The sequence below is a fragment of the Canis lupus genome, chromosome 12, assembly GCF_003254725.2.
Source record: "Canis lupus dingo isolate Sandy chromosome 12, ASM325472v2, whole genome shotgun sequence".
NCBI lineage: Eukaryota > Metazoa > Chordata > Mammalia > Carnivora > Canidae > Canis > Canis lupus.
In genome coordinates, this window is record NC_064254.1 from 23,289,840 (window position 1) to 23,317,117 (window position 27,278).

A 27,278-nucleotide genomic window follows, 5' to 3' on the forward strand; every position below is an offset into this window, starting at 1 on the left:
AGGCATCCCAGTAAAGAGATTTAAAGAAAAATTTTATATCAGTGAGTTTGGCTACGATAAGGAAAAGGAAAATAGAATAGGATTTGGGGCAATAGGGGCAGACAGAATCAAGTAAAGGAATTTTTAGTTAATGCAAGAAACATGAGGATATTTATATGACCCACTTAAATTCATATTTGAAGATAAAATATCTCACACTATTTTCAACACAAGAAGAGATGTGAATATACTGAAAATCTCCCAAAATAAGCATATGTTTGGTTATCTCTCTATAACACTATCCTTGGGTTCACATGTTAAAATTGTTTATAAAAGAAATTACTTCTTAGCAAAGGAAATTGGAAAAACTAACATGTATTGTATGAGTCTTTGGAAGGAACTCACATTCATTTTTTGCTGGAATCTGTTTTATCAAGGGTACTGTTTCACAGACTTATTAGCAAATCAATTCTCTTCCTTGTTTCTAAATATGACAAACATTTCTCATTGGTATCTTATTACTTGAGCAGAAGGTATAGAACTCGTGGATCCTCTTAGAAGCCTCATTATAAGTGTACCTTTATAAAGCAAAGAATCAGAGTTGTAGGTGGAGTTGGTATCTGCTTCATTTCAACAATAACTTGCTATATGCAGACTTTGCTTAGAATAATTATTCCCTTTAAATTACCTGTCTGGGACAGCCTGGGTGGCTCAGCGGTTTAGCACTGCCTTCAACCCAGGGCCTGATCCTGGAGACCCGGGATCAAGTCCCACGTCAGGCTCCCTGCATGGATCCTGCTCCTCCCCCTGCCTGTGTCTCTGCCTCTCTCTCTCTCTCTCTCTGTCTCTTATGAATAAATAAATAAAATCTTTAAAAAAATAAAAATAAAAAATAAATTACCTGTTTGAACTTGTTTTTTTTCTTCTTTAAGTAAAGATTAAAATAATATCTATCTCAAAAATATATTGCAAGGATGAAAGGATACATAAATAAAAAATGCTATGCAAATTACTACGGTTGGCATTTTTTTAACCAATACAAATCACATTTAAGTATGTATATAATAAGTTGTATGTATTATGCTTGGTGGCATAATTAGGATCAGAAGTGATTTATACAATTATTACTACAAAAGTTCTTTAATAACCTGTACTTATAAATTTTGGATATAGGTACACATTCATTCTCTTTAACTTTAGTAACATTTATTAATGCATGTAATCCATAATAAACCATAATCTGTCCCTAAATCAATTAGAGGAAAAAAATTAAGTTGAGAACACATCAAAAGGAAGTAAAATTATTTATATAATCAATAATAAGAGATAATTAAAGAGAAATATTCTTCAGATTGTTATGATTTCAATTACTTCTATTTATGCATGTGTATTTGTGTATACACATACATTGTATATAATATAATAGAAAGAAGAAACAGTTAACCAAGAGTATAATCATTCTACAATCTAACCCCAAGCACTAAACTTGATCAAGAAAAGCTTTCAGAAATTGTCTGGAAGATACAGAGATAAATTTTGGAGGAAAGGTTGCATTATTCTACTTCCATAAGACATCTCTAGTTTTTCCAAAATTTCTACTGTTAAAAGTATTTCACCTCCTTCCATCACCCTTTGCCTTTGAATAGCTTATCAAGCCCAATAAAAATATAAAAATGGCCACCCAAGGAGAAAGCATATATCTTTCTCTGGGCATTTGACATAAATACCACAACACTATTTAAGGAACCCAATGTACAACTCTAGTATGGAACAAATTAACAAAGGACAACAGATTAATAAATTATATTCTCTGGAATTTATGTCAAGTTTCTCTCATAAGCAGCTTTAGCTTAAAAGTATTAGAATTTGACTCTTAGCTGATTATTTGCAACTGATTTTTCCTACCAAAATAAATGTGAAATAATAAAGTTCTATAAGTCTCATAGAGCATCAATTTTCAGAATATCTGCTTCAGTGCTGTATTAACATTTCAAGAGTACAGATGCAAATTGGTAAAATAGCAATATTAGATGAAATTGAATCACAGGCATGACAAAAATAGAAAAACAAGTTGAATTCCCACTATGAAAATTCAACTTTCTCTCTGCAGAATTTTTTTTTAATTGCCAAGATATTATTAATGTTTAACAGGTTTCCTAGCATTACACATCCCATATTTTCCCTTTCAGAGAATCTAAACATGTGCTACTGGATATATATACACACAGGAAGCTCCCTCATTTAACAAGAAACAAAGAAGTAAGACTATTACACAGATAATCCAACCACTTTTAATTCTTCCTAATCAATGAGCCACGTGTCCAAAGCACCATGCCCCCAGAGCTCTTAGAACTCAAAAAGCTCTTCCATGCTATGACACTTAGGATTCCAAATATGAAATTTGTCAAAGGAAAATGGACTTACTGGCACTTTATTCACATTTTTAAACTTACAACTTAAACTTTAAATAGAGCAGGATTTCTCAATCTCACCATTATGGACATAAAGATCATTCTTTATTGTGTGGAAGAGCTACCCTGTCCATTGTAGAAGGTTTAATCGTGTCTCCCACTACCTCAGCATTTCTACCCACTGGATTCCATTAGCTCTCCATCCTCTCACCCTCACCAATTGTGACAGTCAAAAATGTCTCCCAACATTGCTAAATGTTCCCTGGGGCCCAAATTGCCCTAGTTGAGAACCACTGAAAGAGAGCACAAATCCCTGCAAGCTATGCTTGTATGCTATCCTGTATACTTAGAGAAAACGGCATCAAGCATCCAGCATCTTGCTCTGCTATACTGCTCTCAAGAGCCCATGAAATCTTCCCGAGTGGAAATTGTCAATGTACATTCTGAAGTATGTCCACAGAAGAATCACAAATCTTAGAGAAGCAGGATGGGGGAGATGATGTAAATTTGAAGCTGACTGTGAACTGGAATGATGACAGCTTAACTAAATATATCCAAGTAGTAAAGGTGGCTAATGACATCAAGCAGGCTAGCTTAAAATGTTTTTACAATGGACTACAAAAATTCATATTCAGAGTAGAACATGAGGAAAAGGTTGAATTATACATAGCACATTTATACATATATACACATATGTGTGCCTCTATATGTGAAAAAAAATAATTCAAGGACAGCACTTACACAGTGCCAGACACATGGTGAGTGCCCGTTAAATGGATAACTGTTGGCTGCTGTTCTTAGTAGCAGTAATACTGGCATTGATAGCTTTGTCTTTTCTAATTCTTTATACATTTAAACATTTTACTACTCAGGAATAGTTCTTCTAGGACACACCCCTCTCTCTGTGTCTCTCTCTGGCCCTCTTACTCCCCTTCCCCCTCCTCTCCCTTTGGCTATAGAAAATGTCCACTCATCTTGAAAGGCCCAGCTCAAGGGTGCACTCCTCTCAGTGGCTTCCCTGAAGGTCCCTCACCTTCCCACATGAAGAATTAATTTCCCCTTCGTTTGTGTTTCCACCACACTTCATGCATACTTACATCATAGTGCTTAGCACGTTGTATTCCAGTTATTAAAGTCTGTGTGCGGTGGGCCCACCACAGCCCCTGGCCCTCAGGCTATGAGCTTTTGAGATTTTATTTACTCGGCCTCACGTCCCTTGTGTTTGCTACATGGTAGGCGCTCAGCGAAAGCATGCCGACCTTAGCCGAATTATCTGGAAAATTCAATCATGTGGAAACCTCATTTCCCAATCATGCCAGATATATGAGGTGTGACTGAAGAGCAATGCCTTCTATATAGGATTGGGGGCTGTCAGCCTTATATGAGAAGATTAAATAAGTGGAATGATGCAAAGTGTGTTAACTTTGTACCAAGAAAAATAGAAATCTGGATAAATATCAGAACACTCCTCTAAATTGCACACATTTAAATATGAGTAGGAATAAATGGGGGAGGGGGGCAATGGTAGAACTGGAATATATTATTTTAAGACTTTTAAGTCTCACTAAGATAAATACATGTGAAAGAGATGACATAATGGGTCTTTTAAAAATTGTTTATTGCCTAACACTGTCAAGAAATTCATATACTAGGGACATCTGGGTGGCTCAGTGGTTGAGCATCTACGTTCAGCTCAGGTTGTGATCCTGGGGTTCTGGGATCGAATCCCATGTACGGCTCCCCACAGAGAGCCTGCTTCTCCCTCTGCCTGTGTCTCTGCCTCTCTCTCTGTGTATCTCATGAATAAATTAAAATCTTTTTTAAAAAAGAAATTCATATACTAGATGGTTTTTAGATCAGACAATGTCTTGAATATAAAACATATCTATAAAACATCAGTCTAGTTACCTTAAGAATCCCCACCATAACACTCCTCAATAATACATTAGGGAAAGTGAGCTTTATGTTTGTTTAATATATATACATACACACACACACACACACACACACACATATGCATTGTTGAATGCACTGTATTAAAGAATATAGTCTGCACTGACATTTTGATTGTTTCTGAATTTAATTCAAAACACTAAGTAAATAAAACCCACAAGTCTGAAGACAGAAGTTTTACATAGAAATTTTAAGAGGTGGTCCTAGCTTTGAAAATGGCCAGAAGTATTAGTTTCTTTTCCAACTTCCATTTTAGATCTTGATTTAAGAAATATATGAAGCCATAGATAAACAATACTAAGCAAAATATAATAATAATTGGATTTCAAAAGTACTTTTTTTTAGTCTTTATTTAAATTCTAGCTAGTTAACATATAGTATAATATTGGTTTCAGGAGTAGAATCTAGTGATTCATCATTTACAGATAATACCTAGTTCAAAGGCACGTTTTAAAATCGAAATTCTATTTTAATTGTGATCATATGATATATATATGAAGTATTTTTAATCTGTTCCTCCCCACTTTCAGAGAATTAAAATCAAGGCTTCTAGTTGGCCGAAAAACTTCCCATAGTATAAAAGAAAGAAAAGATATATATTTATTTATCTACTTCATTTTCTATGGGAAAAAAAGACTTCTATGGCTTAATTAAAAATAAGAGCCACTTATTGTTAAATACTAATGTTTTGTTTATTTTCATTTTGGTTTGGTTTTTGCCTGCCTCTACCTCAAGGAGTTGGGAAGGCTATTTTATGAAGAAATGTGTAGCATGAAGTTGTTTCATTATTGTCTCTTTCTCTCAACTATAATTATGCTTGTTTCTGATTATAGAAATAATGTTGGTTATAAAAATTTAGAGTGTACACAAAGGGGTAGGAATTAAAATTTCAAATCCACAAGCTTCCAATAAACACTGAGTGCTTCCTTTCAATCTGTTTTCCACGTGAATTTATTTAAAATAAGCATAATTAGTCTCATACTTTAGTCAATTAATGTTATAGTCTGAGAACCTTCTACTGTTATCAAATATGCTTAAAACACAATTTCTACTTGCTATATAAAGTATACATCTCTATTTTCCAAAAAATGAAGTGTGACTTTTTACCTTCTATTTAACACTAAAATGTCCTCAGTTTATATGCTTGAAACAAAAATACTGTAATAAACTTTTATATGTGACTCTTTGTCCAATTTGTCTACATCTCTGATATCTCTGTAAAATTTATAAATAAGTAGTCTCCTATCTCTAAGAAATTTCAAAGAAGAATTTAATTATTTATTTAACATTTGCTGTCAGGGACAAGTTCACAGATAGCTTCCATGGTGTTACTGTTAAGTTGGGTGATATTCATTAACTTAAACTGATTCATTAACTTAAACTGGGTGATATTCATTAAACTTAAAAATGGACCAATTCCTTTATTGAATCAAAGATCAGGTGATTTTTTTATTAAGTAAAGGCACCTGGCATCATATTACTTACTTTATCATCACATAAAAACTGGTGTCAGTAAATGGGAACTATTAGTACTATAATAACCACCTATTTTTGCTTACCTTATGTATACAATCCTCTAAACTCAAATAAAACAGATGCTCCTATTGAGCTATGCGAGTATATATTGACCAATATATTTATAAAGTATCAACTATGGTCTTTGTACTGTGATAATCACTAGTTCTTCCCCAAATCACCTGAAATTCTAAGAGGCACATTTACTGTTTCTATGTCATGCACCCCTTAAATATATTTATATATTTCTTTGGAACAAAAAGTGGAGTGCAAAAAGTGAATCCTGGATGTATAGACAAGACAGGGCACAGGACTGAATTTTTGTACACTGCTGATTAAAGAAACTCCAGTAATGGATAAATGCCTATTTCAAAGACAAGGAAAGCATTTTGCCAAAGATTCTCTCAGCAGATCAACACTATATAAAATTGAGATACATGCATGATTCTCTCAGCGGATCAATAGTACATAAAATTGAAATACATGCATGAGTTTGTATGTTTCAGAGATTGAAAAAGATAACTGGTAGAAATTCTAGACACATTAGCAAAAACAAAACTCACAGAAACTAGTAAGTATAGCATAAACCTACAGGATGGTTCAGCAACAATACATGATAGTAGATTTCCAGAAAGTCAAATTAAGAGGATTGAATTAATATGGAATTGAATTTACTGAATTGAACTTTTACAAATGCTATTTAGTAAGGTGGATAGCAACCTATACAATTTATACCATCCTAGAGTTTAGAATGGCAAGCGAAGAGAGTATCAATTGAAGACATACATGCACTTTAGATGTTAGAAATTGTTTCTCAAAGACTTAGGGAAAATATTAAGGATATTAGGAAATCTTGGATCTAGAATAGATTTAAACACATGTTAAAATAAGTAAAGACTTAGCCAAATTATACTCAAGAGTACTGAAAAAGCATGCAGATGTAGGTGTAGAAACACTAAGAGTAGTATTTTTCAAATCAGGTATAGAAAAATAGCAAGGTTTCAAAATAAACAAATGTCCCATTTTTTTAAAGTTGAAATTCTCAAAACTGTGAAGTCCGATAAGCTAACTATCAGCATCCAAAAATATTCCTAAATGTATTGTTCATAAAAACCAGCAAGGGTTCATCAGGAAGGAGTCTCTAAATTATTATCTATAATCTCTTCTGGTAGTCCTTTATTTCTATTATGCTTATTATGTCTTAAGTCATGTAGTTCACATACTTAGAGAAAAGAGGTGAAAGAAAGCAAAATGGATGGCTAGTTCAGTGGATAACATTCAAAAATATCCTACACATATACAATGATAGACCTAAGTAAAAGTCAGGACTTTAAATTGTGATCATTATAAGGTCTGTATCTATATTGAAACAATCAGTAAGTATACTCCAGAGGATAGAGACTGGTGCACTGGTAAAAAAAAAAAAAAAAAAAAAAAAACACACTTGGGATATGAAATAACCAAGTACAAATTCTTTATGCATAAATATTGTGAATGACCAAAAATGGAGATAATTCAAGTATTTTAAGATATGTTGAGTATTATCCCAATCCTGGGTAATAATAATTTCAAAATTTTAATTCCTAACAAGCAAATTAGAGGATTAAATAAAAAAAACTTACTTAAGACATTATCCTTTCTTTAAAGAGCTCACAGTCCAAGGGTGGAAACAAATAGAAAAAGAAAATTATAAATAAAATATTTGTTATTATGGCAATATAATTAAATAATATTTGAAGTATAACTTTTAATTCTCCTCACTTAATCTCATTTTCTTGGATTTTATATTTAATAGAGCAGACTCCCTACTTCTATACAGGACTCTATCCCAGGACCCTAGGATCATGACTCTAGCTGAAGGCAGATGCTCAACAGACTGAGACACCCAGGCGCCCCTCTGATCACTTAATTTTAAAAGACATCATCATTATTTAGTATTTTAAAAATAAGGTACTATGCCAGGCTCTGTCTCTGACAAAAACAAACAAACCAAAAAACTTGGTATTGGGATGCCTGAGTGGCTCAGTGGTTAAGCATCTGCCTTCGGGTCAGGGCGTGAACCTGGAGTACTGGGATGGAGTTCCACTTCTGGCTCCCTGCATGGGAGAGTACTCTGCCTATGTCTCTGCCTCTCTCTCTCTCTCTCTTTCTGTGTGTGTGTGTGTGTGTGTGTGTGTCTCATGAATAAATAAATAATCTTAAAAAAAATTTGGTATATTCATTTTATAAATGAAACCACTGGATTGAGATTTAAACAAACAAAAATCCACCAATAGACAAATAGCTAGTAAGTGTTCAAGCTGAGAAAGGAACACAGATTTTTCTGCCTTCGAATTACTGCTCTTAAAATAAGATCAGCACTTATTAAGGTATGTCCAGCTGAAACAGTGTTTCATGGGTATTAAATATTATGCACCCCAAGGAAAAGATTCTGTAGTCAAATAATTTTGAGGAAGATTAGGTTACTTTACGATAAAGCATCTCCAAGACTTTAATATTCTGATGTGCATTGTGAATCTCCTAGAGAATGGTCTAACAGGTAGGGTTTTCAAATGCATTTGACCTCAGAAGCTTTTTATTCTTTTTTCTTCATTGAGCATTGCAAAGGGCTATTGTCCCATTGAGCACCCATTGGGAACTCTGGCACTCTCAAAGACCAGGAAAAATCTAAATATCAGGGAGTAGAAATATTCAACAAGGAGAGGGAGCAGCCTTGGAGGAGACAAGATAGTTGTCTTTAAATATCTGTCTCATCAAAGAAAGATATACTATTTCACCAAAGCGAAGATCTAGATCTAATTATTGGAAGTTACTAGAGAGACAGATTATCACCTCAATATGATATACCAATAAGAGCTAAAAAAAAAAAAACAATGGAAAAGCTGTCCAAAAAAGGTGGCTAATTACCTATAAAGGTGTTGCCCAAGAGATTTCTTCACCAAGTGAAAGGTCAGAGAACTCCACTAAGCTTTCTTTTCAACTCTTCTATTTGATGATTCATTTGTGGTAATTATCAACTGAAGTTTTCATATATGTAGTATTTCTGTCACTGTCCATTTTTGCACCATTTTGAATTAACCATTTTATAAACAGAAGACATACAGGTTAATGCTCAGAAACTATTGCAAATGTAATGCCTTACATCAAAATACACATAACAACACAGATGTAATTTATACTTAATGCCAGAAAGAAATAAAGCTGCTTTTCTCTAACTTACAAAATACCAAGTTATTTAAATCATTTTAATTATCAATTTTATGTGTGCAGACTAAAATGAAAATTTTCTCATTTACAAAAAGAGACAAGAGCCTGCAAAGCAAATATGGGGAAACATAAGACCATCTAGTACTCAGATTTGTGTCAGGAGGAAGGAAAAGCTAGGGAATGTAGAAAGCACTTTTCATATCAATTATGCTTACTTTCAATGGGTCTATACCTGGTTTTCAATATCACTACATCCAAAGAAGACATAATTTGATAGATCTCATAGATTATCAATGGATTTTTACTACAATTAACCTTTGTTTGCATAGTAAGTTAGATATAAAGTCATTACCTATTTGTGTATTCCTTGATGATCTGATATATGCTAATCTTAATCGTTTCATTTTCAAATCGACTATTGCTCTGGTCCTTGTATATCCGGAATTCAGCAGCTGTCACTGCTTCCCCATGAGGAATTTGAGTCAGATCAAATCGGAATTCTTTGTAATGCCTTCGCTGGTGAGAAAAATCCTTGTCTCTTTCAACTGGAGAAGAAAAAAAAAAAAGAAAGAAAAAAATTAGTCCTTTATAAAATATGGAAATTAATGGTAAATTCTCCAGCTTTGAAATAGAAAACAAACAAGTAGGATATTATAAAACTGGGAAAACACTAGAACCACAGACTCATACATGTCTCCAGTTGAAGGAAATTCCACAAACCAAAAACCTTTAGTTCAAAAGCAATATAACCTCTGTGGTTTCATACAAATTCCTGGATCTGAAATAGAAAGGCTATCCAAAAATGTTTTAAAAAGCAAAGGTTGTAAAATGATTACTAGCATGTATCAGGTACTAGAACACAGAAGGGTTCATACAGGAATTAGGAATATGTTATAGAAATCCCCAGAGTTCCAGGTGAAGTCAGTGATGAGATTTAGCACAGCTAAGGGAGGAAAATAGGAAGGACTGAGAAATTGCAGGCACATAAGAACTATGTTTATGACATTATAAAGGTCAAGTAAATAAAACAAATTCATGTTCATGAGAAAGATTACTTCTAACATGTCTTCCCCAGAAGAATTTGTTTTCTCCTGTTAGCAAATGAAATGTTTTTCTTTTATTAAAAAAAAAAATAGCACTTTTATTACTTCTTATAGATTGTTTAGTACAATCTCCCTACCCATGATGCAGCAGAAAGCCTTCCACAGACCTCTGTCTGTTCTTACTCAAAATAGGGAGGGGAACATATTTTCTCCCTTCAGCAACCTTCCCACTAAATGAAGTCAGAGAACTATTCCTCTTGGGAACATTATGGAATGTTGAAAATTCAGGACAGTAAGTGTCAGGCATATTATTATATAACCTGGCTTTGTAAAATAGAGTATTATTTCATATAGCCCATATCCACTGAGCATCAAAAACCTTCTTAAGGAATTATCTATTCAAAGAACTCGTTTTTAGTAATGCACTATCATTTGATGGAGTTAGTTTCTCAGTATTGGTAGCTTTCTCAAAAATCTCAGTTATCTAGGATACTAGAGGACAGGATCACAAAAATCTCACTGCAAAGCACTGTGCACAGGTGTCTCACAATTATAGCCTATCATAACACTTATATATGTTCCCTGTGATATGCTTCATTGCTTAAATTTTGTTATAAGAAGATAAAAAATGCATAAATTGTATAAATGAACTCACAAGTTTCAAAAGTTGCCGGAAGATATAAAATATCTTCAAGTAGTTCATTGAAATCATGTCAACACTGATATAAATATATGAAACATGGGGTCTTAAACTAGAGAAAGGATTAAGGAAGTGAAAAGAGGGTCGTGACCATCCAGGAATGACTATGGAAGCCAAGGCTGCTAGAACTCTGTGTTCCAGGGCCAGATGGGTTCCATGTCTGAGGAAGCTCATGACAAAAGAATGCATGATTCCTTGCCTTTATCCTTCAAAACAATCTTTGGTTTATTTTCCCCAGGAGTAGGAGGTAGTTTAGGAGAGTGAGGAGCTCATCTCTACCTCACCTCCCATACCTAAGCCAGTGAAGAAAAATATAAGCTATGCCTGGGGGCATTTTGTCCTGTGGAGCTTGGCAAGGATGGTGCTCTTGGGCTGTCTGGCTCATGCTGACACCACTTCATATGACTCATGTTTTGTTTTTTTAAATATCACTATCTTGATCCTAAGAGAGATCCACTCCCAGGGAGATCATTCATCAACTTTTCCCTAAATAAGGAAGGTAATCTCATTTTTAGGATGCTATTTTGGTCATAACTTAAACCTCTTTTCTATCTAAACTTCTACGGGCAATAGCATAGACTGATATGAACATATCTCCCTTAGCTCTGTTTGTCCATTCTCCCGACTCAGCCATGTGAGAGGGAAAACAGGGTAGAAAATGCCTGCAGACTGGATAAGTCTCTTAAAAGTTGGGATGTTAAAACTTGCCACAACTTTTATTTATACAGAGAACAGAATTTAATTCACTGAAAACTTGTTCTTTTCTGATCCTAATTTAAATGAAGTAGATATTATAAAACAGGATTTACATAGCAGTCATTATATTCAGGTGCTGTTTTAAGCATTGTATTAATATGAACATATTGTACTTTATAAAAACCAGTGAGGTAAGTTCTACAATTATCTTCACATTGAAGATGAAGTAACTGAGGAAGCAGAGGGAATAAACACCCAAGAATATGAACCAAGCATCTGAGGCCACCAAGCTATGAAATCTGAAATCTCAGATACACAAGTCCAAAATTCAAAAAGCTCTGAAAACTGAATGTTTGGCTTCAAGTTAATTTGGCAGAAGAACTGGAAATTAGCTGATTTGAGGCAATTTAAAGTCTCTATTTATTCCACTTTATATAAATATTTATTGCTTTGCTGCAGAAATGTTCATGTGTTTGACTAGGTTGCACTGTTCCAGACTCTGCTTGAGGAGTTCCATATTTTATGATAAATGCTCCAACCAATCATTCAAAAATATATTTTTCTATTCTGAAAGTCAATATTTAAAATTCTAAGTAACAATCATCATGCAATTTTTTCATTAACAATTAATTTTATATTTGAAATTTAGATGAAAAAAAAAAAACCCGATAGTCCTCAAAAAAAGACCTGAGACATGAGTTTGTTAGGATCCAATCTAAAGCATGCACCTGCATAATGGAGATAAGTATTGAATTCATATTATGTCAAGTCATCTACTGGTCTGGAATCCCCTGTGAGATGAGATATTAGTATAATAAAGTGGAAAGCTAGAATTTCAGCTGTTATTATAAAATTTCAGTTTTCTAATCCAGGCTATTTAACCTAACCCCTTAAGGGGGCAAATTTTCAAAGAGTTTAATAAAATTTTATATTAAATATACCACACAAAATAAAGCTGCAGTGCAGATCTGTCCATTGACTCAAATTCCTATATCCTATTGCTTTGAATTATAATTGCACTAGTAAATTCCATGGGACATGTTGGAGTGAATAATGGAATAAAACTTATATTTATATAGCCTTGCACTCCTAATGATGCTCACAAATATTCACAAGGTAATCTCAGTTACCTCAAAGAGCAATCCTAGGGAGGTGTCAAATATTAATACCCCTAATTTAAGAATAAGAAATTGGGTGATGACAGCTAGGTGGTAACAGATCTCTGTCTCCTAAAACTCATTATAAATCTTTGCTCAATGTCCATACCACCTATGTAATGACATCCTACGGTTCTGTACTTAGAGAATAGTTCATAGCTAGTATATTAATACAGTGTTTCTCAGCAGTATCCAAAAGGGTGGAGAATAGGCTGGAGAATTAAGGGTTTGATCAGCAATGGTTAATTAGCATCTAACACAAACAATGCTTGACCCAAAGAAGTCTTCTAAGAAATACTGAATGAAAGACTGTATGAATGGATCAAAATCTAACTCTATCTCTTCACTAAGTATCATCTTGCTGAATTACCTGTTGATGAAAGGCATGATAATTTCTTTAACTCTCATTGGTTTGACACATACTTCATTTAACCTCATACCTTACTTATGTCTCTAAGTTTCTATAACTTGTCCAAAAGCCCACTATAAATAATTGGGAGAGAACAAATTTCAATCCATAGTCAAGAATTCAATTCCCAAGCCCTCAACAACACAACACCATGTTTGTTTGTTTTTCCTGGATGTGGTTTTTTTCTGTTTTATTTTATTATTACTCAGCAAAGTTGACCTTTCAATACTCTCATTCTCCTCTATGATGCTCCTAGTATAGAGGATACTACACTTTCTGGACTCTGCTCATTCTTCTAGAACTCAGTCCTCCAATGTTTATCTTAGTAAATCTTATGTTATATTCACTTATTTAATATTGATGCCATTTCTTATCTAAGGAAATTTTTATGAACAAACAGGTGATTGTATTCATAATTTGAATTAATATTATATAACATTTGTATTAGCATGCAAGGTCATCCTTTTATTACAATCATATTTTAAAATAATTGTAACTGATCAGCTGGATCATTCCATATTCCAACCTTTTCTACTACCAAAACTGCCCTCCCAAAACAGATGAAAAGGAATATACAGACATGTTTCATATTCCTTAAGTATAAGCTTTTTATAGGAGATATCGCTGCCTTGTTTATATTTGATGATTTGGGACTTATTAAGCATTGTTTCACCATATATTACAGTGTACTATAACCCACTGCAGTTATAAATGGCTTAGAAGAAAAACAAATAAAGGGGCAAATAATCAGAAAAATATATACAATTTTAGTTTTTTAAAACTCATATTAATATTTGGTCCTTTCAATTTACTCTTTATTTTGAATGTTATACCAACTAAATACCATGAGATTCATCAATCATCTTTATTATCATTTCTAACAAAATCTGTATTGCCAGGTTAAAATATATGACTCCATAAAAATAATTACATTCTTATTTGGTGGTAGAAAAGACTCTCTTAATCACTGGATAAACAAAAAACAAACAAAAAAACAAAAGTGAAGGAAGGAAGGTTAGCTCATTGAAAGCAGATCCAGATTTGTCAAACGGGATAGAATGATACATGTTAAAACATGCTGAGGTCAGAAAGTTGACACTTTTCTCTAGTGAAGACTATTCCTTTATCCTAAACCACAGACACTATTTCTCTCCTGTGAAGTGGAAAAGAGAGTTTGGGAACAAACATAAGTAAATTTAAAATACACATCTGTACCAAACAATTCACCTATGAAAATTGCATTTAAAAAGAGAACACAATGACCGGCCAGACTATTTTCATATCCGCTTACATATCTAACAAGATCCATAGGCTATATTTTGCCAGTTGCCATTCATACAGTACACTAATGCCACATACCCTTCTCCCATTGCCATTTATGATACATGCTTGTTTGGAAAATTGCTAAGTGAAAGCCAATGAATAGAATCATAGGGGTTAAATAAGTCCGTCAACATAGGAGTGCTTATTTATTTAAGATGATGTTTGCCGACAGTTTATTCTACAAAAATTAAAAAGAGTTGCTTTAGCACATGTATATACATTCAAACCCAGAGAATATAAACCACCAAAAATCCAGCAAAATTTATACAGTTTACCACTCAAAACACAATTGTAATGTTGGTGGTGAATATTGTTTCTAGAAAGCAGGGTTTTGTATTTTCCAAACACATCCATCGATGTGAACTACCTAGAGCAACTGGAAGCTCACCCACACTGAAAGAACGAGAGAATTAATTAATTATTATTATTTGGTTTTAAAAAGTGACAATATGAAAGTATACAAGAGGTAAAATATGAATCAAAAGATTCACGTTCCATGATGAATGGGCTGACAGTAAAAAGAAACAGAAGCACCAAACTACATTCTGAATGCTCTAAATTACCAACATTTACAAAGATTAAGCTTCTTGTGTTTAAAGACAGATCCTGGAACCTTTTATTGCTGACGTATGACTTAACAGAAGTTAATAACTGATTGCCATTCATCTTTTTCCCAGACACCTCTCTGAATGTCTTTATCATTAATAGAAATTGGATAGAAATTTCCTGATTAAAGATTTTCATGTCTACCATATCTGAAGAGTAGAATTAATTAATGGAGGATTGCAGTTTTATCTGTATAGTGATTTATCTGCCGTCTTCAGGAGATGCATTCATGAGCAATCAGTCTTAATCTCCCACACAAGGGCTATAACTCGGAAGACACAAATAGAATCAGTAGCTGCAAGGCAAAGATAGCATTCTCCCAGGAGCCTAGCCAGCTGTTGAAAGAGTACAGATCATTGTTTGCTGCTGAGTGCAAAAAATCATTAAGAGATTACTCATAGAATTATTACTTATCTGTATTGTGTTTTAAAGGAAAAGAAAAAAAAAGGCAAAGATAATGTGACTACCAAGATGTATCACTTCACAAGACATCCTTCACGGACTAGTCCATTGAGAAACATAAACTGGTCCTATAAAGGCCTATTCATTGATCAGTGAGTGCACATATACATGCTCCTTTGAATGGATAACCATTCCAGAGAGTGTGGTAAACTCCAGATTCCAGAAACCCTAAGAGCCTCTTAACACCACAGTAATGTTTGACCTAAAGGAGGGAAAACTGTCCCCCTGAATGTATTGTTTCAGAGAACAATGTCAATTGACTTTTCAAATGTTCTGTAGTTAAAATGCTCTTACTCATACTCATAAATACTCCATGAATACAGCTTTATAGAGAAGGAAATCTCAAAAGAAAGCTGAGATGGTTTAATATTTTAAATATTTTATTTATTATTTATTTATTTATTTATTTATTTATTTATTTATAGAAGATAGCTGAGAAAAGAAGGCACCAGAATAGGAAGAGCCAAATGTGCCTCTGAAAGGAGTTCAGATTTTTTTTTAAGATTTATTTATTTATTTATTCATTCATTCATTCATTCATTCACAGAGAGAGAGAGAGAGGCAGAGACACAGGCAGAGGGAGAAGCAGACTCCATGCAGGGAGCCGGTCGTGGGACTCCATCCCAGGCCTCCAGGATCACACCCCGGGCTGTAGGTGGCGCTAAACTGCTGCCACCAAGGCTGCCCTAATACTTTAAATATTTTAATGAAATGTCTAAACAAATTGATTTCCTGAATCAATTTTGAATATATGTAATTTGGAAATTTAAAAAATTTAATTAATCGTCCAATATCTAAATGTTATTTTGCTTTAAAAAATATAAGCAACTTGGGTACACAAAGAATTCAATCTTGTACAAAGAGAGCTTGGAACTGGGATGAAGATGATGCCATGGTCTGCTTGCCCTCAGACTGGATGAACCTAGCAGTCAGCCGTTGGGAGTTGTCTAGAATATTATAATGATGACAACTTTACAGATCAAGCATGGCATGAAAATGTACATATTTCATAACAATAAATAAACAACAGTAAAAATAAAGTCATTTTTTATTTGATAAAATTAATATATTTCAAATTTTTCTTCCTTCTCCTTTATTGAATATAGTCCATTTCCCGGCTGTCAGAGGGTTGCTTTTCTTTTTCTCATCTTCTACATACACTCATCTTGATTATCCTAAAAATAGCTACTGTGCTACTCCTCCATTTATTCAATCCCAAAATGTCTATTGGATAACTGCTCTGGGCCAAATCCTAAAAGCTAAGGAGAAAAAGAAGAAAAGAGATAGGATAGGAGCTCAGAAAGAGAAAGAAAGACATGAAAAAGTACAGTTGTGATACAATTGTGTTGAGGTTACCAGGGATATGTATCATATAAGACAGAATTTTTTTTATAGATTTTATTTATTTATTCATGAGAAAGACAGAGAGAGGGAGGCAGAGACACAGGCAGAGGGAGAAGCAGGCTCCACACAGGGAGCCTGACGTGGGACTTGATCCCGGGTCTCCAGGATCACGCCCTGGGCTGAAGGTGGTGCTAAACCACTGAGCCACCAGGGCTGCCCAAGGCAGAATTTTTTTTAAAAAGGAACAACACATTATATATAGGAGGCTTCAGGAAGAGGTATTTTGAACTTGATCTTAAAGAAGTTTCACCGGGGTGAGGGGGAGGAGTCTGAGTGGCAATGGGTTAAGCATCTACCTTCAGCTCAGGTCATGATCCCAGGTTCTTGGGATCAAGCCCCATAATCTGGCTCCCTGCTCCTTGGGGAGCCTGTTTCTCCCTCCTTCTGCCTGCCTCTCTCCTTGCTTGTTTTCTCTCACTGTCAAAAAAAACAAATAAATCTTAAAAAAAAAAAAAAAAAAAAGGTTTTACCAGGTAAAGAGTTCATATCAATGGAAAGAGATTTGAAGGCTATGACCAAAGAAGTAAATAATAAATAGTTCATTGTCATTGTGCAATATGGAGTCTAGGAGGTCAGCAGTGAAATCTGAGGAATAGTAAGAGTTCACTGGGAATGGATCAATGTTTTCCATTTTTCCCATCCCACTGGTGCATTCTGTATTCTAATAATTAAAGACAAGAACTTATTTTTTTGTAATCCATATCACAGGCAAGTATATAGTCAATACTCAATTTTGAAAGAAAGTTGGATGAATTAATGATTCCTCACTAATCCTCTCCCTTTACTGACTTGGAGGTTTTCCTCACCCTTTCCTCTAAGATGCTTTCCCCATTTTCAGAGCTCCAAATCCTACTTCTACCTAACGTCTCCAGTTCCAATGCCATAAATACCACTCTGGAAATTCCTGTCCACATTAATTTCTCTTGCTGGGGACCCCATACCACTTTTTCTGTACCTCCCTTTTGATCATGGACATGACATAATGCCTTACTTAAGAGTACCGTATCTGAAGAAAAACTTGAATTCAATCTTATTTAAACTTATTAAAGAGTGTGATATTAGAAAAGCTATTCAACATCCCTATGCCTTTATTTACCCATCTTTAAACTGGAGGTAGATAATAAAAGGCCCACTGCAAAGTGTGTTGTAAAGGTTAAATTATATTGGAGAGACTCTTTGTGTAAGTGCCGGGAACATAACAAGTTCTCAAAAAGCAGTAGCTATCCTATTAATCACTTTCCACTTGCATTGTAATTATTATGTCATCCCATAAGTAAGACACTTTAGAGAAATAACCCATGTCTTCTTATTATTTAGTTTATCTTTATATTCCTGCATAAACCCCAAACAAGACTTTTTATATAGCAAATAGTCGGTAAAAATTTAATTACAAAAAATTGCTACCTGTCTTAAAACATAGTCATTTTGATCATCAAAATGTCAGTTTGTTTATTTGTCATATAGGTGTATTAATAAGGGGGATTAATATTGTTGGTTTTTTTTTTCATTTGTTATAGTGGAGTTTAAAAACAGCTAGATTTTTACAAGAGTGGGTTAGAAAATCGTTGTATTTACTTGATAGCTTGCTTGGATATTTCACATCTGCAAGATAGAGAACAACACAGTGGCATATATTTTGACGTCCACATATTGCGCATCAATCTAATCAAACTTACTGGTTCTGACACATCTCCTCTTAAAGGGAGTCTGGGAGTCACTTAGTTATTTTTACTCCTGAGGACAACAAGGCATGATAAAGCATAGAAAATATTTTGTAATTGTTTTTATAAGTATTTTATATAAGAAATTATGAGTTGGAATTTAAAACAAATGTTCATCTTTTGTGGGTTCAATATTAATATTAAACTTAAAAAAATTAGTTTAGAGTAAATACAGAATACCAGACTAATCCACTCTGTGTAATAAAAAATGAATATTTAATGATGAGTGAATATATTCAGTATATAAATAATGGATTTCAACACACTGTGTACAAATATTTGAGAAAAGTTTGTGTTTGCCTATAAGAAGTCAACGTAAAAGCACAGCTGTCTGATAATCACCTCTTGGTAAATATTTAGTTCTCATGTTTTCTTTAGTAGAAAAATCTGTGGGTTTTATAGATTGCCTGGCAGCTAGAGGTCAACCATTCTAATCTCACCAGGTTTCACTGAATGACCTCGTGAATTCTTCTGTTCCATCAGTAAAATAAAACAGTCCATTTTTAACCACCTGAAGGTGATAGAGGTTACAGTAAGTCGGTATACAGCAAAGAACCTTCCTTTACATCTTGAATACAATGAAATGATAGTTTATCTACAGTGAATACTTGTGGTTATCTGACAAAAACAGGTCAAAGGTTTTGTGAGTTTTCTTCTGAAATTGTTCAGTGCCTTCTCTAATGACTGATAATTGAAAACAGAGGCTGGAACTATACAATGTGGTGGGTGACAGATAAGCAGTAGATTAATGCCAATACTTGGTTAGGAGACACTAAAAGGTCAGGAGTCACAGGAATTAGCTATTGTGCTACTGTGACAAGACAAACATCAAAAGTCTATTATCCCTTCAAGAGCCCTTCCCCAAACCTGAAACCTATTTCACTTCCTTTGGTTATAATTAAGAGATAATTTTGATGTCATTGTACACATGATGTCAAACTGAAGCTGCTCACCCTAAGTGTACCAATAGTTAGGGTATGCATACTTTCACTTATATAACAAAATCTTTCTCATATCACATTTTTAGTGTATTCAGTGCTTGTTTTGGAGAATTTTAGAAATATTGTATCCAGTAAAAAATAACTATATTTAATGGGAAGAAAGAGAAATTAGAATAAATTTGTTTGGAATTTCTCTATGGGGATAAAATGAAGAAGGTTAAAGCAGAGTGCATAGTATGAAGGATATGAGAATTTTTGTAGCTGAACATATAAATGTCTTTCTTAAATTAAGTGCTTTAAATTCTAAATTGGTACAGAGTTCATTCAAGTTCAATCTGCAGTTCAGGCTGTCATTTGGAAACGAAAGCAAACTATGAAATGGGTTACATCAGTGAAGTTTGGTAGATGAAAGGAGGTAACGGAGAAATGTGATTGTATTTAATGACAATGTAAAGTTATTAGAGGCATAATTACATGGCTTTATGGGTTTTTAAGAAGAGGAATAGAATGATATGTAGGACTATATTACACATATACTCTGTAACTAATATAAGGGTAACTATATGCTTAGGCAAGGACCGTAAGTAGCCATTAGTGGCCCAGTTTGTTTCCAACAAAAAAAAGTGTTTATTTGCTGTCTGTCTCCTCCACTAGATTTTAGGCTCGACAACAGAAACATTTTTGCTTGGCTCATTGCTGTACACTCAACTCCCACCTCAATCTCTGACATACAGTACGTATTCAATATACATGTGGGAGGAAGGAATATAGGAATATATGTCAGGTTCTGGTTCTTTTTTTGGTTGATTGGTTGTTTTAGGAGGGAGAGTATATAGACCCGTTAATCCAACTTAGGCCAAAGTGGAATCCCTCAACCATTTATTCTCAAATGAGCCCTACCCATATTATAATACAGTGTTATTCTAATGATATATTCCTTTTTCCTTTCCTTTTTGAAAGGAATTCCAAAAAAAATAACTTAGAATCCTAATGTCATATACTTTCAGTTTATACTAACTATATTAAAATGTAAAAACACAGGCTAGACTAATAGAATCCCTAAGATTCTTAAATGGATATTACTCTTGGGGAGGGAGAAAATTTTAATAGAAAAATTAAATAGTATTGCTCTTATTTTATGGTTATTAATAAAATCGAATTTAAAATAATTTCCAGAATTAATCATGAGTTGTAGAAAGTAACATTTATGTAGTTTTTGAATATAATTCATATATTCTCACTGATTTTTCTCTATTTATATAAAAACACTTAAGAATTTCATTCTTCCACTTTATATACATGTAATATATATACTATATATAAATATATAACCAAGTCTTTGGTAACATGTTCATAATTTATCTTTTTCCTAAATTATTGAAAGTAGTTTCTCCCTTTAAAAGTATGTTTTGTTAGTTACTTTTCTGTTTCAAAAAGAATATTATAACTGCTTTTATTTGGTATGTTTTTCTAACATCATCCTTGAAGCTAGTAATAGTTCATTCCATCAGCCTATATGTTTATAGATAGTACATAACTTGCTTAACCTTTCTTTATAGCACTTTATTAAAATGGTGAGTTCGATGAATCTATACATTGTATTAAAAGATGTTTTCTATAATTGGAGACCTACTTCAGAACATGTGTTAGATTTAATAAAGATGAAACAGGTGCCAAAATCAATAAAGAAATCATACGATCTTCCCACATTTATTGAATGAGACCACATTGTAATTAGAGTCAAGGGATCCCTAGCAGTCTCAGGTCACAGAGCATTCGTATGAACAGTCTAATATTTTGGTTGATCTGGTTTCACACTCCTGGGCTTTTCCTTTGTATTGGGATTTTGGGTCAACCACAAAACACAGAGCAAAATTCATCACTGAGCAGTATCTGGTTTTGAGTTCAAACTATACAAATCCTCCAAGTTTCTTAAGATGCACACCTGGAAGAAACAATAAGTCTTCTGAGATCCAAGTCAGACTGTCTCATTTTAGATTCCAATTTAACAACATCCTGAGTCTCCAATCCAATTTTATATCAATTATCAGATGGCCTGTTTCCTAATATTTTTGTTGCTAAAAGCTTGACGTGTTCTTCATATTATTTAATAATCCACCCAACTAACCCATATGTACTGTTACACAAAGAACCAAATTCAGCAATAAGAAAAACTAAGGACCAATCTTATTTAAACTACACATTCCTCAAAATGGTCAGGAACTGATAATATCTAGTACCTCCAGAATTGAGTATGATGAGTGTGGGGTTAAAAGAAGGATCCCTGAGGACTAGACGTTTAAGAAAGAGGTGGATTCTTAGATCACTCTCCACATCTGTGCTTGTTCAGTGACTGCTCTTCCCCACTGAGTCTCAGTTTGGAAGTTTTATGAAAAGAGGAAATGGTGGCACCAGCAGATACAGTGAGAGTGTGGTGGTATACTGAAAACAGAAGAACTAGACAAAGTTCTGCATACTGAATGCTGAGTTCCCAGTCTCTTTCCCCATTTGGTTCCCATAATGTTTGACAGTCAGGCTTGTACCTTGCAGACAAGAGAATGAAAGAGTCCTCTCATTGAAATCTGACCATTCCAGAAGAAGGACTAAGTCTCTATAAAATGGCAAAGCAAGAATATCTTACAAAGAAAATGATACTGACAAGTTCCACCCATATATGACAAGCTTCTAATCAACTTTATAATCTCTCACTATTAACTAACATAAAGAACACTAGATACCTGAGAAAATTCTCTACCTTCAAATATAGAGACAAAGTAGCTTCTAAAGAGAGGAATTTGAAGGTACTTAAAAAAAAGGCAAACTACTAAAAAACTACCACAATATCCTTTGAGAGCTCAAAGAAGATATTGCATTCATGAAATAAGAGAGAAGATGCTGCAAACAAACAAACAAAAAGACTCCAAAAAAAAAAAAAAATCCCACATTCATTGTTAAAACCTCTCTTGAAAGTAAAGCTAAAATCAATCTCAGTTTGACATATTCAGTTGAAAAATTCTTTAAAAAGGAGAACAATTAGTCAAAATCAAAGAGTGAAAAACAGAACAGGAGAGAAAGACTAAACAAAGAAAGAAAAAAAAAAAAGAAAGAAAAGGATTAGTCTAGAATTGGCCCTAATAGTCATCATTCTATAGAGATGATGGGGGGGGGGAATTATCAAAGAATTAATTCAGTTCACTGATCAAAAGTACAACAATTGCAGGACTGAAAATGTCTGCTATGTGGACAAAGATTCTCCAAGCTTCTAGAGACAAAATACAAATCACATACATAGGAACCCAGGAATCAAAATGGACGCCAACTGCTCAAAAACAACACTGCCATCTAGAAGACAAAGGGACAAATGCCTTCAAAATAATGATGAAAAATTATTTCCACCCTAGAATTCCATACTCAACTAAATTAACCATCAAATATGAAGGTATAATAAGAACACTTCCAGACATGGAAGATATAAAAAATCTAATTCCCAAAAGCATTTTTTAGGAATTTCCTACGCAAGTTGTACCACCAAAATCAAGAAGTAATCCAGAAAGAAAATGAAAGCATTGGCCACAGGAAAAGGGGGGTTTAACATAAGAGAAACAAAGATAATTCCCAGAATGCTTTTGAAGGGAGATCTCAGGATAAGAGTTATGCTCGACGCACCAGGCAAACAGTCCATCTTGAGTGTGACTCAACAGAAAGATACATGAAGGTTAACATCACAAAGATGGCATTTCCCATCTATATCATTCTTTGAACTGGACAAAGTCTAGGTGAGCCCAAACCAGACTAGTACCTATAAGTAGCTTTCCTGACATATACTTATAAAATTTCTGCTCTCTCCTCAAAGTCCCACTGGCTGGGTCCTCTGAAAATAGTCACTTCCTCCCATAGAAAAAATTTTGTTTTCTTTTTTGACATATTTCTCAGAGCTGGTTGCTGACCATGGTGGGCCTAGAAGCTGAGACTACAGAAAAGCTCACGCCTTCTCACTGTGTTTTAGTTGACCTGGCCTTGCCACACTCCACACTCCCAACCCAAATTGCCAAGGCACTATCTCCTCAGAAAGGGAGATAAACCTGTCAAGCAAACTAAACCACAATTTCATTCAGAGGCTATGTTTAGCTCATCTTTTGGAAACATTTACCTAAACACTTTAGGTAAATGAAAAGCTGACTTAAAAATCTAGCTTGGTTTTTGTATTATGTTTAAGAGTGATTGGCTTTATATTTAGTCATATGTGAACTACATCTGATAAAACATCAAATATGTTATCAAGAAAATAATAATGTATCCAAGTGCATGTATACAATAATCCATGGAGCACAGTTTCAAATCGAGATCTGCCCCCATCAGTGCCTCTTAGGAAACATTTCAAGAAGCTATGAAGTTTCTTTTGGAAATTTTATATTTATGCTCTGCCTCAGTGTTTATCCTAATTCCAAAAATCTATTGTTTCTCACTTTTCCCATGGATGTGTTTCCTTTACAAATAAGTCACAGAGTGATTTGGAATATTTAACACTAAGGAGCATTTTCAGTGATCCTCATGGCATTGATTACAGTACAGGATATTTAGACTCTGCAAAAATGGTGTTATTTCTACAATCATATCAAAGTACACCACAAACTGCTCTTGTACAGGAACAGAAAATACACTTAGAGTTCTATTTTATTTTCTTATCCCTTTCTATGTGTGATCACAAGGGCAAGCCAGGCATAACCCTGAAAGCATATAAACATCACTAAGCAGCCTATTCTACATTGCTCTTAACACAGAGTGACAATAAAAGCCATCTCATTGCAATGTTTCACATATTCCCACTTATAACTAGCTTTCTTCTTTTTTGCTTTTGAAGGAAACCTGCTAAAGGTGAAATAGTGTTATGAATACTCATTAAATAGGAGAGAGCTGACAATGATAATGGAAATGGTAAAGGGACCTCATTTGAAATAGATACTGAATGCATCTGAGAGCATAAGGGATTAGCAAACTCATTAATATTCATTTCCTAATAATTTCAAGTAAGGGATGTCACAGAATACATAGGCAGAATAACAATCTCAGAAGAATAAAGCGAAGTCTGTGGCATTATTTATATTGATGATGGTGCAGAAATTTGAAGCTATAGTGTCTCCTTTCTTCTTACTCAAAGTCATACAGGGTATTCTATATTTAGTCATAAAATCCTAGTGAATTTATGAAGCTTAGATAGATATTTAATAGCTTTATAATGTTCAGAGAATCAATGATAATCATGCTTATAAGAATTATAATAACTAACATTTATGAGACATTATGTGACATTATGCTAACAGTATATAGTCTTATTCAATATAATACATATTTTGTGAAAGAAGAAAAGAAATTCAGCTAGCATTTACTGGATGTTTATTATCCAGCCACCACTTTAGGTAGAGAATACTGGGGGGGAACAGAGATGAGAGAGGGGAAGTAGAGAAAGTTATCTTCCTACAGGCAACTGGCTAAGTGCTCTCTGAGGTGATCTGATTCTAGAAAGAAGTAAAGATCACAGGAAGTAACATGAAATTAGAGTTAATTAGACAATTATTTTCATCTATGGTTAATGTCTTGCTTGTTAAAATATGAAACTCTCTGTTCTCTTAAAGCCACTTTAGGTTACATTTCAAGAACAGGCACTTCCTTTCCTCTGTCCTTGAATCCTACCTTTCATTCACTGCTAGTTATATTCTGGAAAAGAATTAAATAAAATTAAATGTTATCTACATTAGCTTGATAAGTAAAATAATATACTCAGGTGTTTAACATTACTTGCCTTTTGTCTCTAACATAAAAGACTGTCATTATTATTATTATTATTATTTAGATTCTGAATTGTCTCAAAGGAAAATATGTACTCAGCTAGTCCATGTATTTCTTTTTCTCAGGTCTATATTTCATTTGCTGAGATTATAGCTATAAAAATTCAATCAACTATCACTTTGTTAAACCTTTGCATGTGGCAGATACCATACTATGTGTTATGGGGAATACAACTCTCCTAAAAAGTGAAATTCATAATTCATATACCCTCATTGATGTATTTATTTTTTTAAAAAAATAAATGAACACGTTGAAATTAACAGCACAGATGAGATTTCAGAAACAGATTCTTTATGTACTCGAAATTGCCAAATGAATGGTACAAAATTTGAGATGCAGTTAGTTCGAGGTAACTTTTTTGTGAATAGAAGTCTCTGTTTAGTTTTTTTGACACGATTCCATTTGCAGGAAATCATTTACTTTATACTTAATATACCATCTAAAAAACTATTGCATGAGAAACAAGCCTCTGTCCTCAAATCCCCCCCCACACACACACACAACCACCACCACCAAATATCCAACAGGGAAAGGATAAGAAAATTCAGGATTTCATCAAAACCTTACAAAAGCAAGTAACATGGATGGGACAAAACTTCCTAACTCAGGGATCATCTTCTTTTATTTAAAATGCACATTTACAGGAAAACATTAACTTGGTTAAGCAATGCTGTTTTAACCTTTGCACAGCATACTATCTTCAAAATAAATTCAAATTGCAAATCCAAGTCCCTTCATATTTAGTGGCACCTATTTTGTACAAGATGGCCAGCTTGAAATTGTGAAGGGGGAACAGAATACATATTATGGACCCTATTTTTGTGCTTAAGACTAAACTACATTGTTCTGGGCTCACAGTTACATAGTTCTATTTTTCTTTCTCTCTGTCTGAGGCTTGGATTCTGTCCAACTTCCAGTAACCCATTTTTTCCTTTCTAGAATGCCAACTATAGCCTTCATTGTGTTTAAGAGGAAAGGCAACAGATAGAGCAGATTTGCAACACTTGAAAAACACTTCAGTGGCAAGGGACTAAGAAAGGAATTTTCTGTCAGAAACTATTTGGGGGAAAGTGTTACAAACAGTTTCAATTTAAATTTAAAACCAAAGTGAGAGATAAATTTAAAGTTAAACAGCACATGTTTAGAACTAAAGAATAGGCATATAATCTACACCACTGTGGGTATGTTTTTAATACATTTTGATTTAATACAATTAAATACTTATTCTTTCTTTCTTAAACATTAAATAGAATCATAAGACCATTTCATTACCTATTGAAGCATAGGATACATGGCTCAATTTCAAAACAAAACAAAATAAAATTAATACCTGGGTGAACTTGATCAAGATTCTGAAAACACTTCTAAAAAGAGCAGAGAATAAACAATTATTAAATAAATAATTATAGGTGGTGTTTATGGAGCTTTTAAAGTTTGCCATGCAATGAATTACCCAATAGTATATAAAGTCTGTAACTGAAAATTCAAAATAACCTTAAAAGTGTTTGTTACTGAATTTTTGCAACAAAATTATTAACATTAAGAATGAGTAAATATTAACCAAATCCTGGAATAAGTACACACAGAGAATTATTTTGCAAAGAATAGAGAGCCTATTTCAAAAACAAAAACTTTCCTCCATCACTCTAGATATAGGTCTAGAAATAACAGTTTCATTGTCTGGTCTAAAAATCTGACTTGATAAATCTTGGTGAACCAGTCTTGTAATGAATCAGTAGTAGGAACGCGAGAGTTTTGTTTATTGAGTTTGTAAACTCCCAGCTGATAAGCTCTAGGCTATAGAGACCTTAACCCCACTTCACACACACACACACCTAAGTAGGTATCACCGGGAGACCTCCCAGATTATCAAGTTTCCCCTCCCACCCCAGACTGGTGCCAAC

General features: G+C 33.8%; 1 protein-coding gene across 1 annotated transcript in view; it reads right to left on the reverse strand.

The window, feature by feature from the left end:
- Positions 1-27,278, reverse strand: part of BMP5 (bone morphogenetic protein 5) — a 112,334-nt gene that overhangs the window by 45,488 nt on the left and 39,568 nt on the right. Inside the window, exon 2 of the mRNA XM_025419086.3 lies at positions 9,418-9,610. Coding sequence (XP_025274871.1) covers positions 9,418-9,610 — 193 coding nt within the window. The remainder of the gene's footprint in view (positions 1-9,417; positions 9,611-27,278) is intronic.